Source organism: Scyliorhinus canicula, chromosome 13 (assembly GCF_902713615.1).
Source record: "Scyliorhinus canicula chromosome 13, sScyCan1.1, whole genome shotgun sequence".
Lineage (NCBI taxonomy): Eukaryota > Metazoa > Chordata > Chondrichthyes > Carcharhiniformes > Scyliorhinidae > Scyliorhinus > Scyliorhinus canicula.
Window position 1 is genome coordinate 125,207,841 of NC_052158.1, and position 15,576 is coordinate 125,223,416.

At 43.8% G+C, this 15,576-nt stretch overlaps 1 protein-coding gene across 1 annotated transcript in view; it reads right to left on the minus strand.

Moving 5' to 3' along the window:
- psmd1 (proteasome 26S subunit, non-ATPase 1) overlaps nt 1-15,576 on the minus strand; it is a 135,677-nt gene that overhangs the window by 3,204 nt on the left and 116,897 nt on the right. The window contains exons 20-23 of the mRNA XM_038815916.1: nt 6,535-6,704; nt 4,708-4,800; nt 3,849-3,950; nt 3,527-3,682 (exon numbers count right to left, since the gene is read on the minus strand). Of these exons, the coding sequence (XP_038671844.1) occupies nt 3,527-3,682; nt 3,849-3,950; nt 4,708-4,800; nt 6,535-6,704 (521 nt within the window). The remainder of the gene's footprint in view (nt 1-3,526; nt 3,683-3,848; nt 3,951-4,707; nt 4,801-6,534; nt 6,705-15,576) is intronic.

Consider the following 15,576-nt stretch of genomic DNA (forward strand, 5'->3'; position numbering starts at 1 on the left):
GTAGCAAAATTCAAACTTCACCCTTTGGGTGAAGAGGTTTTTCCTCATGTCCCATCTACTCCTTCGAGCAATCACCTTACACTTGCGCCCCTTGGTAATTGATATCTCCACAAGGGAAAACAGTGCATCTTTGTCTTCTCTATCTCGGCCCCTGATAATCTCAATCAGAGATCTCCCCCCAGTCCCAAGGAAAACAACCCCAGTCTATCCAATCTTTTCTCATAGCTGCAATTTTTATATCCTGGCAACTTCCCTGTAAATCTCCTTTGTAACTTCTTCAGAGTAACTACATGGCCAATTTTTGTATCATCTGAAAATTTCCCACTCACGTCTCCCACATTTAAGTCCAAATCATTAATGTACAGAATAAACAGCAAGGGACCCAGCACTGAGCCCTGTGGAATGCCACTGGAAACCCTTTTCCCTTTGCAAAAATCAATCATTACCCTTTTTTTCCTGTCGCTGAGCCAATTTTTGATCCAACTTGGCCACATTCCCCTGTATCCCATGGACCTTTAGTTTTCTGACCAGTCTGCCATGTGGGACTTCATCAAATGCCTTACCAAAATACATGCAGACAACATCTAATGTACTACCATCATCAACCTTGCTCAAAAAAATTTGTTTCACATTAGTAAGACAATATCTTTCCCGTACAAAACCATGCTGACTATCCCTGATTAATCAGTTCCTTTCTAAGTGACAGTTTATTTCATCTCTCAGAATTAATTCAAACAATTTGCCCACCACCGAAGTCAGACTGACTGGCCTATAATTATTTGGCCCATTTCTCATACCTTTTTTAAATAATGGTACTGCAGCCTGATGGGTATTCGTAAAGGCACCAGCAAAGCCTAATGGTTAAAAGAGCTAACTTTGTATCAGGCTAAGGACTGTGGGAGCATCAAGGCTGCATGGGTCTGCAGTGAACAGGATGTGCAGCCAGGGAGTCAGCATATGAGCTGATTGGATAGTAACTGATCGAACACAGATCCTTGTGTGTTGTACTCCTGAGAGAATTATGACTCCACCGAGTGAGCACGACTACCAAAGAAAAAATGCTGGAAAATCTCAGCAGGTCTCAGCATCTGTAGGGAGAGAAAAGAGCTAACGTTTCGGGTCCAGGTGACCCTTTGTCAAAGCTGGTGAGCGTGACTCTCGTGCATTTGTGACCAGAAAGGGCACTGATTGATTAGTGTTGGCCTGTGAGTATGTGACTGGAAGCATGAGCAAGATCTGTATTAAAAAAGAGATAAAGGAACTTCTGAAGCCATAACCTGCAGGAATAATCATTGGAAGAAGCTGCGCCCTGGGTCCGGGACTCAGAAAGGACATTAGGAAAACGTCCGATCACCTCGCCTCTTAACGGGTGGTATTTAGATCCAAGCCGTGAATTTTGACACCTTTTGTGGAACAGAGTCTGAAACTGTGTGTAACAGAGCTTCTGGTGCCCTGTATAGTGGTGTTTTAATACTTTTGGGGTAACTTGGCACGGTACAACAAAGGAGATTGTTGTACGATAAGTTGAGAATTTGCATGTTTTGTCTGTAATACTCGTTGACCCAAGTTTAAGGTACAACAGTATAATGTTCACAGACCACCAATACTCTGGTACCTCCCCCATATCTAGTAGGGATAGGAAAACAATCTTCAGAACATCTGGTATTTCCCTTCTGCTTTTCTGTAACAGCCTGGGATACAATATATCCGGTTCTGATGATTTATCCACGTTCAAGGATGTCAGTCCCTCCAGCACTTCCTCTCTCACTATGCCTATTGCATCTAATATTTCGCACTCCTCTTCTTGAACTAGAATATCTGCATCATCCCTCTCCTTAGTGAAGACAGATGCAAAGTATTCATTGAAACCCTGCCCACGTCTTCAGCATCAGCGCACAAGTTACCCTACACATCTCTGATAGACCCTACCCGTTCCTTAATATTCTCTTGCTCTTAAAAATACTGATACGATATCTTTAGGTTTTTGATTTTACCTGCTAATATTTTACCTGTAGCTTCTGTACTCCTTCTCTACAGTATTAAGTTTTTTGTGATTACTGCAAGCTTTCTTTTTACCGCCCTTTTTCTTTGTGGGATCATGTCTACACTGTGCCCGTCGAAGCTTGCTTTTGAATGCCTTCTATTGGTCTGCCACATATATCCCTTCAAGTAGCTGTAACCAGCCTCTTTTGCCAGATCATCTCTCAGCTTTGTAAAATTTATCTTTCCCTAATTTACTTTTACTCCTGTTCCAGCAGAGGCTGGTTTAGAACAGGGCTGAATCGCTGGCTTTTAAAGCAGACCAAGGCAGGCCAGCAGCACGGTTCAATTCCGATACCAGCCTCCTGAACAGGCACCGGAATGTGGCAACTGGGGGCTTTTCACAGTAACTTCATTTGAAGCCTACTTATGACAATTAGCGATTTTCATTTTTTTTTTCATTACATCTTTATCCTGTTCTATAACTTTTCTAACTCTAACTGCATTATGGTCCCTATTCCCACTTGCTCAACTTCATTTTCTATCACTAAACCTAGATTTGCACTCCCGGTCGTTGGATTTGTTACATGCTGGCTAAAAAAAGTTATTTTGGATACAGTTCATTACACTGTTCATATCCCAGTTTATATTAGAGTAGTTGAAGTTCCCAACTATTATTGCCCTTTTTTTTGGCACTTGGAAATTTGCCTACATATTTTCACTTGGAGGGTTGTAGGGCTGTTACGAGGTCACATAGGGATCAGACGACCAAGTAAAGGAATGGAATTAGTAAATAGGGAATGAGGTTTGTGGTAGGGATGGAAGACAATGAAATCAGTTTTTCCAAAGTTTAATTAGAGGAAATTCTGGCTGATCCAAGACTGAATGTTGGTTTCACAACAATATCTGAATATCTGATAATTATCTGAAGAGAAATTTTTGCAGGCCTGCAAGGAAAAGGCAGGGAAGTGGGAATAGGTGAGTTGTTCTTGCAGCAAGCCAGCACAGATACAATGGGACTGAATGGCTTCCTTCAGAACTGCATTCATTCTAAGATTCAATAGAGGAGTCGAGATATGTGGTTGTGAGGAAGAGCTAGGTGCTGGTAGCATCAATTTGGAACATGACTCTAAAATCAGGTTATGCTGCCAAGAGGATGCACGTTGATGAGAAACAGGTGTCAAGACTAGATGGGGATTGGGGGGAGGAGGAGGTGAAGAGGAAGGTGGTCTACAGGCAAGGTATTTGGTTTGGGGGGTTTTAAGAGAAGCCACTGCAGGAGATTCTTTGCTTCCAACCACACAGGTAATACAACCACAAAGGTAAGAGTGGAAGTCGCCGACATAAGTTTCATACAACTGAACAACAGAGCATAAGTCGATGGTTGATACCTACATAGCTGAAAATGAAAGAGAAAAATGTTTTGGGTGGCAACACAAAGTAGGTCATATACCTGCTTATACATTATTACAATTGTAGAGCAGAGTCAGGCTCAAGTTATGTACTTTGCCATTAACTGACAAGATTTTGAAAAAGCATTACTCACGGGTTTAAACGGCTGGTACCTGCACCCTTCTGGCATAACCAAGACTTTAAGCTGAGCAGGCATCACTCGGGCTGGGTTCTCCAATAACTGACTGCTTGGCTCTGGCTCCTTTTTCTTTTCTTTCTCTTTGTCTTCATCCTTTTTCTCAGTCTCTTCCTAAAAATGATAAAAAATCAGTGAAATTAACATATAACCACATTTAGATGATCAATTAAGTTAATCAAGCCATATTTGGATATCATTTTAACATTAGTTTGATCTTGTTCAAAAGCAATGAAACATTAATAATTCATGAAGCAGTGTGTACTCAGTTTGTACTTACAACATCCATTTTTTCTTCCTCTTTTTCCTTTCCCTTTTCTTTTTCCTTCTCCTTCTCCTTCTTCTTTGCTTTGGCAGTGATTGACAGGACAGCTGTGGAAACCTGAGAGTTTAACAGATTACAACTCTTCAGACCAAGCCTAAAATCACAGAACTAGAAAATTGAACAGAAATGCTTCTCAAATTTTAGAAAGAGGATTCTAGGTTAAACTACCAGATGACAACAGAAACAATAGCAAACAGGTAACCTATAAGCGAAGTTATCTATTTTATAACTATCCTTCAAAAAAATAAACAAGGGCAAAACTGAACAAGCACCCGTGCACAAATTAAATTGTCGAGCTACTGATACTTTGGACAGAAATACTCAATATAATAATAATAATCTTTATTAGTGTCACAAATAGGCTTACATTAACACTGCAGTGAAGTTACGGTGAAAATCCCCTAGTCGCTACACTGTGGCGCCTGTTCGGGTAAGCTGAGCGAGAATTCAGAATGTCTAATTCACCTAACAAACACGTCTTTCAGGACTTGCGGGGGGAAACCAGAGCACCCGGAGGAAACCCACGCAGACACGGGGAGAACGTGCAGACTCCACACAGACAGTGACCCAAACCGGGAATCGAGCCTGGTTCCTGGCGCTGTGAAGCAATAATGCTAGCTCCATGAAATTTGGGGAAAATACATAAACAGAATGCAAGATTTTTATGCAAGAGGGGAACAAGAATATGAAAAACAAGAATATTTGAATCTCTATGATCAAGTTGATCTTCAATCCACTTTAATTATACATTTGGGTTACAGAGCATTTGCTCTTCTTCATCTTTATTTGAATGGAAATGCCATAGGAAGCAGACCTTTTCTTTTTCTTTCTCTTTCGGAACCTCCAGAGGAGCAGGATAGGCAAACGTTGATGGCTTACAATTCGACCGGCACTGGACTTTTGGCATCTGTGAACAAAGAATATCATACATATGTTCAGAAAAAATTAAACAAGCCCCAAGAAGTAAGGTTAGAATTCACGTTTTAATACTTTGGAACAACTGTGTGTTTGAGTTCATTTGTTTATAGCACCTTTCATGACCTCGGGTCTCTACAGCCAATTAAGTATATCTTTAGTGTAGCTGTTACTTTAATTTAAGAAAATGACTAGGTGATCTATTTCAGGGACTGATTGAGACACGAATAATGGACAGGATACCACTACAACTTCCCGGTTCTTCCTCATATAGTCATGGTATCTTTTACATCCATCTGAGGACACATAAATTGCACCTCGAATAGCATCTTATCCAAACGATGCCACCTCACATGGAACAGAGCCTCTCAGTATCTGCCTAGATGATGTGCTCAAATCTTGGGAGTGGGAGTCGAACCTACAACCTCTGATTCAGAGGTGAGGGTACAATCACCGAGCTACATATGACATGAATGGATATTTAACTATCCATTTCTCTACCACTTGCCCTTCTATTGTACATCATAATACAAACATCACAGAGTTGCATTTTCTACTCTTAAATTATATAACATTCTGCTGAAACTTCCATTAAGAACTGAAGACTGTAGAACTTTGATTACTTCCTGTTTCAGATGGTAGTTGTTGAAGTTATAAATTTCAAGGTACAATCTTGGTCTACTTTCACTCATTTAATAATGTGCTCAGCATTCATTCTCTTTTGGAGAGGAGCAGTTACTTTTTACTTTCTTTTCTGGTTGGCAACTAACACATGCTGCCAACAAACTGATTTGTTGCCTTTCATCAGTTCTCGTTCTGAATGTTGCCTGCACTATGAACCATCTTTCTCCGCTGCCCTCACTGTCTGACCTCTTTAAAATCTGACCCTCACCTCAATGTGGTGAAGAGGTCAGCAAATAAAAGTTGGGTAAATAAAATCAAAATATTGCGGATGCTGGAAATCTGAAACAGAAATCTAAAAACAAAAAATGCTGGAAAAACTCAGCCGGTCAGGCAGCAGCTGTGGAGAGAGAAACAGAGTTAATGTTTTGAGTCCATTTGACTTCTTCAGATCTACTAGAAGTAGGGAATTGCTTGTTGAGGCAATGCCGTCAGCAACGAAAGTCTTGACTGAAGTAAATATAAATGACACTACAGTCCCAGAGGACCAGAAGCTGCTTGCCCCTTTGAGAACTGACCGGTGGCAATTTAATCTGAGGGAATTGAATGCGCGCTGTTGGCGCCGGTCCGCATCACAAACCAGCCATCCAGCCAACTGAACTAATCAACCCCCTACTTGACTGAGGGCGTTACACGAGATGGGCAGGTTCAACAGGAACTCTGAAAATAGCGGGTCAACTTTGATGGTTTCACTAGTTCATAATTGACTCAGCTGCAGAAAACATGACAAAACAGCCATTCCATGCCAGGGGAAGCAGGCCTGCCGAATTGCAACAGATGGAACATTGCTATGTTGAGACAGGACCAGAAGAATCATAGGCCCACTTCACCATCCTTCCCCGGAATAAAAATACATAAACAAATACATTATGCAGTGTTAAAACATTTCACTCTATCACATCAGATGTCGTGACAATCAAATAGAACTTCTGATATCATTCCCACCAACACAATCACATCACATTTTGACTCTTGATAAAACAAATCCCAAAAGGCACATGGAGTAGCAAGGAGTTAAAAAAGATAATACATCAAATCAAGTTACCTTGAGATCCTTGTTAAGCCCAATGACTGCAGTTGGAGTGAAGGCCAGGGACAAAAAATGTGAATGAGGGAACCAAAACCAGAACTGGGTGAACACCAGCACCCCGACCACTGAGGGCATGTGGGTGTGTCCTGTCCGTGACTGGAGTGAAATGGTCATGTTGCGGCCACCTATCAAAACAGAAGGGGAAAAAAAGTGTTAGATTTCCATATGATGCCCCAGAGCATGAAACCTTTGTCCATTGTTGTAAATAAAAATACTATCTGGTTCACTAATGTTCTTTAATTGTCCAGACAACAATGCCCACATCCCATGAATGACGTTTAAAAAAGCAAAGCAGAGTGATAGTATTGACACACAAGTGGGCCTTTTCATATCAAAATGTTCAGGTCAGGCAGGCATATTCTGTACAGCTTTGATACATCAGGACAAGCTTAATCTATAAAAATGTGGTGCAGTGCAGTGCTGCTTCCAATATGGCATCTTAGACTTCAAACTAGCTTCAGCAGATCCTAGACTCTAGATTGCAACAATTTTCACACTTGGTTCTTTTCCATAAATCCCTCATTTTCTTTGATATACTTCTGTATTTTTGAACAACTTTCAAATGAATCACTTTTTCACCCTTTTATGATATCTAGTGCGTCAAAAGTGGCTAGCACTGCTGCCTACGATGCTGAGGACCCGGGTTCGATCCTGGCCCTGGGTCACTATCAGTGTGGAGTTTACATATTCTCCCCGTGCCAGAGTGGGTTTCATCCCCACAACCCAAAGATGTGCAGAGTAGGTGAATTGGCCACAATAAATTGCTCCTTAATTTAAAAAAAAAGATTCAACTCAGGTGATTTCATGCCAGCATGAATTCAAATAGATGCGCAGAAGACAAACAGATTGAGCTACTAAAGATGCCATCAACTTCAAATAATATCATTAGCTGAATCGCCCATTAAGAACTACATAATTCCAAAGTTGAATATCAACAGATTGACTGATTTATATTATTTAACTGAAGAGTATGCAAGTCCTCAAAAGCCTACTGAAACAACTCAAATTGAACAAACATATTTTGGTGATCCTTGCAATGGCAATTAGCTTCAATCAAATTTCTTTTCACTTCTTTCAGAACATAGAATTCTTGATTTTTGTGTGTAGGATCAAGGGGTGGCAGGATATTCTGACAAGCAGATCATTTTACGGAGCTTGGAAAAACTGCAAACAGTTGATCACAGCAGCAAATGCAAGCTTGCCTAGTGGCTGTTCGCCACTGACGGGAATTAAGACATCTTCCAGAAAGAGCCATTAATATCGCAGCTGATTTGCCCTCTCAGATGGATGCAAAAGATTCAATGGTACTATTCAGGGAATTTAGGAGATTTCCTAGCATCCTGGCAAATAATTATCCCTCAGTCAAAACTCAAAGCAGATTATTTGGTCACCGTTTGTCGAGCTCACTATGTGCAAATTAGCAGCAGTGCTTTCTACACTGCAAATCACAGATAGCAAGAGCCTTATTCATTAATAATGGATATTCTAGAGGAAAATGGAAAGGGGGCAGTAATTGTTGTTTTGTTGACAGCCCAAGGGACAGTAATGGGTAAGATGAATGGAATAAGAAACACAAGCAACACAGGCGCCTAGTGGGCGCAAATATCAGTGAGAGGATGAGACAGTTGAAGTTGCTGCTTGTAAGAGGCTAGAAAAGGGAGCCTTTGGAAAATGCAGAGAAAGAGAGAGAGAGAGAAAAAGAGAGTAGCTTTTGGCTTATCTAAGGACAATGTGTCTGCAAGTGGAGGCAAGTAGCAAGGCAGGCAATAGTGAAATTCTTTTGAGTCTTTATGAATTGCTGAAACCAATAAATGCCATTATCAAGTCGATGAAAAGATACCCACATACAAGTGACAAATTTCAGTGCAAATTCTAGTGACAGGCATTGCCACTCCTACAGATGGGAAAATTGATAATTATCTGTACATTTTTAATGTTTTAGTGAAATTAGAGAAATTATAGAATAGACAAACAGTGGCCCAAATGTTGCTCTCAGAGGTGAAGGAACTGTAATTGATGCTCACCGCTCACTAACAGCTGCCTATAGTTTTGTGGACTTGTCAAAGGAAATTTCTTGTAATCCAGCATTTGTTCCAACAAGATAAGCGTTACTGGGGATGTGTGGGGGCTCTTTGACCAAGTCGGCTGAAGAACTCACACTGAGATACAAAGCACAATTTCCTTCTCAGGCCAGGAAATGGACATTGGACTATTTTTGGATTTGAAATCTACCCCTGGGGTGGGGTAGAAGGCAGTTGGGGGGCAGGAGGCAGTGAGGATGAAGAACTATGTCCTGTTTCCAGAGGGTGGCAGTAGGCCACTTTTAGAGCAAGCAGATCTGGACTGAGGTGATGAGAGACCGTGGAACAGAGCAGTGTTGTTCAGAGGAACTGGTTCCACATTTGGAAAGAGGTTCAATATCCTTATTTGTTCTGATATGGTGAATATACTGCCAGACCCTCAAGACATACGTCTGGCTATTTATCCTCTAGCAGACACAGCAGCTGAGAAATCTGAGGATGCAAAGTGCTCTTAAACACACGAGGAAATTGGGCCCAGGCAAGTTCTGGCTCTCAGCAAGGCTCAGAGCAAAAGCGTAATTGAAGGCCTGCCACTTGGAGATGCTTATGAAATAGACATTGGTTATAGAGACAAACAGTGCCTATCTCTCTCTCTCTCTCGTCCTTGTCGAAGAAATGGACTCACCATGCCCACAAAAAGGTCAAGGCTGGAGGAATTACTTTTTTATGCATCATTACCATGGAAATCGTTAGGATCACTGCTCATGAGCAAATTAGGAAAGAGATGTATCCACGGAGAGGGTGGATAGAATCTGGAATGTGTAGATTAAGGAAGTGCATTGCACTGCAGCCCATCTGAATACATTCCAAAGACTCAGCTGCATTGGGAAGTCTCTGCTCACAAAAGATGAATTCTCATGATTTCATGACTCACAGGCTCTGACATCCAGACACAAAGACTGACTCCTGCAATGGGTCAAGCGCTGCCAGAGCACACCTCACAGAAAACATCATCACACCTTGCCTGTGCACCAGCTTAAATACACTCACCTCCATGGGTCCCACCAAGCAGATAGATAGGCTGGCACTGTGATTAGCATATCACAAATGTACAGGAAGAGCTTGGAGGACAAGTACACTGCCCCTAAGCTGGATACAGGCGCATGTCCTCAGGAGTTACAGGAAAGGAGGATCTACCAAGACCAGCAGCAACAGCTGCACTCTCACATGTCAGTGCTGCCTTAGGTAATGCAGAGTCATGTACTGAGAATGAGGCTCATTCAGCTCATGTGCGCCATCATTGCTTAGGGTTTTTAAGCACAGGAATGACTAATCACATGGAAAGCCATATATGCAGTAGCACTCTGTGCACACAGAAATGGGCACAATAACATTCACAAAATGCATGGCCCACACTATGGGCCGGATTCTCCGGTTTCTTAGCTGAGTTTTCCAGAGGCGGGAAGTGTCACTCCACTCACTGGCGGCGGGATACTTTGCTCCCGCTGCTGTCAATGGGAATCCTCATTGAAGCTACCCCAGGCCAGCAGGAAATCCTGGTGGGGTGTGTTGCTGGCAGGACTAGAGAATTCCGCCGCCAATGAACAGCCAGAGAATTTTGATCTATGTAACCTTGACTTGTATGGGGCAAGTAGCCATCTTTTCAAGAATTGTTTCCCAGAATCCATCTATGGAGTTTGAGGGAGGAATTAAGGTGGGTAAAGGATGAAGGAGTCATGACAGGTGCCAGGAAAGGAAGTGAGCACGTGGAGGAAACCATGGTGGTTTCAGAAGAGTTGAACATTGAAGAATGGAGGCCTTTCCTGTTGATAAATCTGATTAGAAAGTCAGGTGGTGTCTTGATGGCCACATGAGCGCAATCAATGAAGTCCTGTTGTGGGATATCCAGTGATGGGAGGCAAAACCCAGTGCCTTCTGTGTCTGCAAGGCTGGGTTCTTCTGGTAAATAGAGTATCAGCAACCTGCAAGATGCAGTGGACAGCAATAGCTTGCAGGTTGCCAAGAAGGTCCGCAGCTAATCCTTCACAGGATCTAGAGGCAAATAAATTCAGGGTCACAGTGGCTTTGATTTACTGGCAATTGTGACCATTGTGGAGATGTCAGGTCTTCTGTGACCAGGGCACATATGGCCATCTGCCTGAACAGTAATCGTCTCTTGCAGCACTGGTCTTTGGCCATGTCAAGGCAGCTCCAGCTTCGATGGAGTGGCCTATGCAAAGAGTACGTCCTCTCTCGCCTTCCTGCCTTTTGTTCCTTTCCTCTGTCCTCTTGATGACCAGGTTGATGTCCATCCTGCAGAGGACGTTGCACCTCATCACCTCAGGACCAGAAATCTGAGATTTGTGCTTCCATTATCAGCTCTGCCTTCCTTCTGCTCAGTTGGCTTCCCAACTCAGATGTCCTGGACCCTGCAATCCCCTGCACTACTCGAGTGCTTACTTGCCACTCTCCCTGCAATCTGCGCTGACCTGATGCCACATTTGTGCCAATGGTTATGGGGCACTCTAACATTTTCTCTTTTACGCATCCACATTATTTGCAGGGGAAACCATGACTGGAACCCCGCTGTGCATCCGCCTCCCAGCACCTAGTCTGCCCCCAAACCAAGCATACAGCCTGTGCACCCTCATTAAAATCTCAACATGGCTCTCCCTCCATCGTGCCAGTGAAACTCGCCAGCGCAGAGAAACTGATTGGCTCGGTATTTTCATCACCTGCCCACCTCTGTTTCTATCCCCAGTAGGATCTAAAAAATAAGTCCATAACATTCAAGACTGGAAATATAAAGCAAAATAGGAGTTCAATTTTATACTAAATAAAAATAATTACTGAGAAATTCAGATGGGATTGTAGGAAAATCTACAACAGTAATTGTATTAAAGAATGAGACTCCAAATCTGTAAAATCCTTTTTGTAGGGATGGGAGGTTTGTTCAGCAGTCATCACCACTTTCCATATTGTTGAAAATTCACTTACTCCTGAATGCACCAGCCCCAACATTTTTAGCCTTTTTCAGTGTGGAACTACTGGGCAAGTACAGTAGGTTACATGATAAGCCTATCTGTAAGACCTGCAAAAATACAGCCAGTGAAGGAGCAAGGTACTTCTGGATTTCCACATTTAACTGTGTATTTGCAAAACACTGAATTTGTTATTAGATTTCCATTAAAACTGCGAGTGCCTATAACCTGACCATTATTCTCATCGCAAATTCCTGTCCATTTAGGTCACAGTATTGTCAAACAAAATTATTTTAATAAATACAAATCAATCAATAAACAGATGGTGAACTGCCTGGTTGCAGGAGTTCAGCTTTGGCAGCAATTATCTACATGGGCCAGCGCAACACAGCTGAACAGATGTCTTCTTAAATAACTGTGACAGAAAGCAGCTGTATAATGAAAAACAGAAACAGATAAATGTTCGGCTCAGATCTAGACCTTGCCCATTTTCTGGAAAATGAGCTGTTTGTCAAAAATCAATCTGCCAGATAACCTCGTAGTTATCAAAGAAACACCCAATTACTAATGTTTTATTTTCAAATGGTAATTCAAATTGTGTTAAAACCCTCCTATTATATGATTTATAGAAAACCCAATTAGACTAACATGATGAGAGCATTAATTGCTTACAGCATTCAAAACAACTTTTCCATTGTAAAAAGAACATTCAACTGCCAGTTTCACAGTATTTGTTTAATTCCTCGAAATTACGAGATGTCGAACGCCTCCACTTTGTGTGCGAGGTTGGGGCTGATATAGGTGAAGGTGGTAAATAGGGCAAGGAGAAACCAGCTCTTTGAGGAGGTAGAAGATATGTGTGAGTGTTGCGGTGGGAGCATGTTTTGTTCCTGTCCAAAGCTGGAAGAATACTGGAAGGAGGTTTTTAGGGTAATCTCTAAAGTGGTGCACGTGAAACTGGACCCGGGCCCTCAGGAGGCCATATTCGGGGTGTCGGTCCAGCCGGGGTTGGAAACGGGGGCGGAGGCAGATGTTGTAGCCTTCGCCTCGTTTATCGCCCACAGGCAATCCTGTTAGGGTGGAGATCAACCTCTCCACCCTGTTCCCTGGTGTGGCGGGGGCCCTGCTGGAATTCTTGGCTCTTGAAAAGGTCAAATTTGAACTGAGGGGAAGGATGGAGGGGTTCTGCACTCTTGGGCGTTATTCATTGCGCACTTTAGAGAATTGGATTACATCAAATATTATGGGGGGGTGGGGGGCTGGGAGGGTTGGTGGGGAAGGGGGGGGCTGTATGTGTTAATGGTGACTATGGGTGATTCCTGATTCCTTTTTGTCATTTATTTATGTGGCCCCAAAGGCCAGCAGAGGGCAGCAGAGCAGAGCTACTGATTGGCTGTTCCGGGGAGATTTGCAGCCTAATTTGAAGGTGTACCTGCGAAAGAGACCCGAGGAGTTTGAGTGACGGCAAGCATCCAGCAGAGGGGAGCAGAGCTACTGATTGGCTGTTCCGGGGAGATTTGCATACGTGCAGTGCGGACTGCCTAATTTGAAGGTGTACCTGCGAAAGAGACCCGAGGAGTTTGAGTGAAGGCAAGCATCCAGCAGAGGGCAGCAGAGCAGAGCTACTGATAGGCTGTTCCGGGGAGATTTGCATACGTGCAGTGCGGTCAGCCTAATTTGAAGGTGGTCTGTGGAGGGGCTGTTGTCAAGTGAGTTCAACCCGAAACACTTTCTCAGTGTTTCCCTCCCGACCCCCTCCTCTAACCAAAAAAAAAAAACCACGGTCGTTGGGAAGCGGGAGCAGGGGCCTGTCGTGAAGGTGAGTGAGTACTTGAGTGCCTGTAACAAGTCGGGCGGTTGCTAAACCCGTGACACTACACTTGCAGTGTCCCCCACCCTTCCACCTCCTCTAGGGAATATCAGGTAAGAAGCTTGCGCAGGTCAAAGAGACACAGTCGGAGTGAGGCACATCCAGAGTGGGAATTGCAATTTGGTAATTTGGTGCAGTGAGGTAATTCGGTGCAGAGTGAGAGAGGTGCTTTTTCGGAGGTGCTTTTTAACCCTGGTAAGTGACTGGTAAATAGTCTTTCTTTCATTGTCTAATTTATTTATTTTTATTTTGAAATCGTAGTTGTATAAGTTTACCTAAGGTTTAAGACATGGCAGAAGATCCCAGACCCGTGTCATGCTCCTCGTGTGCGATGTGGGAGCTCAGGGACACGTCCACTGTCCCTGGCTCTTTTACATGCAAGAAGTGTGTTCAGTTGCAGCTCCTGTTAGACCGCTTGACAGTTCTGAAGCTGCGGATGGACTCACTTTGCTCTATCCGCGATACTGAGGAGGTCGTGGATAGCACGTTTAGCGAGTTGGTCACACCTCAGGTGAAAGTTAATGAGGGAGATAGAAAATGGGTGACCAAAAGAAAGAGCAAGAGTAGGAAGGCAGTGCAGGTGTCCCCTGCGGTCATCTCCCTGCAAAACAGATATACCGCTTTGGATACTGTTGAGGGAGATGGCTCACCAGGGGAACGCAGCAGCAGCCAGGTTCATAGCACCGTGGCTGGCTCTGCTGCGCAGCAGGGCAGGAAGAAAAATGGCAGGGCTATAGTGATAGGGGACTCAATCGTAAGGGGAATAGACAGGCGTTTCTGTGGACGCAATCGAGACTCCAGGATGGTATGTTGCCTCCCTGGAGCAAGGGTCAAGGCTGTCTCGGAGCGGCTGTAGGGTATTCTGGGTGGGGGGGGGGGGGGGGGGGGGGGGGGGGGGGGGGGGGGGGTGAACAGCCAGCTGTCGTGGTGCCTCATAGGCACCAACGATATAGGTAAAAAAACGGGATGAGGTCCTACAAGCTGAATTCAGGGAGTTAGGAGTTAAACTAAAAAGTAGGACCTCAAAGGTAGTAATCTCAGGATTGCTACCAGTGCCACGAGCTAGTCAGAGTAGGAATGTCAGGATAGATAGGATGAATGCGTGGCTCGAGAGATGGTGCAAGAGGGAGGGATTCAAATTCCTGGGGCATTGGGACCGGTTCTGGGGGAGGTAGGACCAGTACAAACCGGGCGGTCTGCACCTGGGCAGGACTGGAACCGATGTCCTAGGGGGGGTGTTTGCTAGAGCTGTTGGGAGGGTTTAAACTAATGTGGCAGGGGGATGGGAACCGATGCAGGAAGTTGGGAGGTAGTACGGTAGCATGGTGGTCAGCATCAATGCTTCACAGCTCCAGGGTCCCAGGTTCGATTCCCGGCTGGGTCACTGTCTGTGCGGAGTCTGCACGTCCTCCCAGTGTGTGCGTGGGTTTCCTCCGGGTGCTCCGGTTTCCTCCCACAGTCCAAAGATGTGCGGGTTATGTGGATTGGCCAGGCTAAATTGCCCTTAGTGTCCTAAAAAATAATGTTAATGGGGGTTGTTGGGTTACTGGTATAGGGTGGATACGTGGGCTTGAGTAGGGTGATCATTGCTCGGCACAACATTGAGGGCCGAAGGGCCAGTTCTGTGCTGTACTGTTCTAAAACAAAAACAGGGACAGAAGCAAAGGAAGTAAGGGGGAAAGTGCAAGACAGAGAAGACATAGTCAAAAATCAAAAGGGCGACAGTACAAGGTACAGTGACTGAGGGGAGCTCAGTGAATAGGCCCAGTAATACTAAAAGGAGTAAAACTGGAGATGTTAAGATTCAAAACAGAGGTAAAAAAACCAACATAAGTGTACTTTACCTGAATGCTCGTAGTATTCGGAATAAAGTAAATGAGTTGATGGCACAAATCATCGTGAATGACTGATTTAGTGGCCATTACTGAAACATGGTTAAAGGATGGTGACGGCTGGGAGTTAAATATCCGAGGGTATCAAACTATTCGGAAGGACAGAGTGGGTGGTAAGGGAGGTGGTGTAGCTCTGTTATTTAAGGATGACATCCGGGCAATAGTTAGGGATGATATCGGTGCTATGGAGGATAAGGTTGAATCCATTTGGGTGGAAATCAGGAATAGTAAGG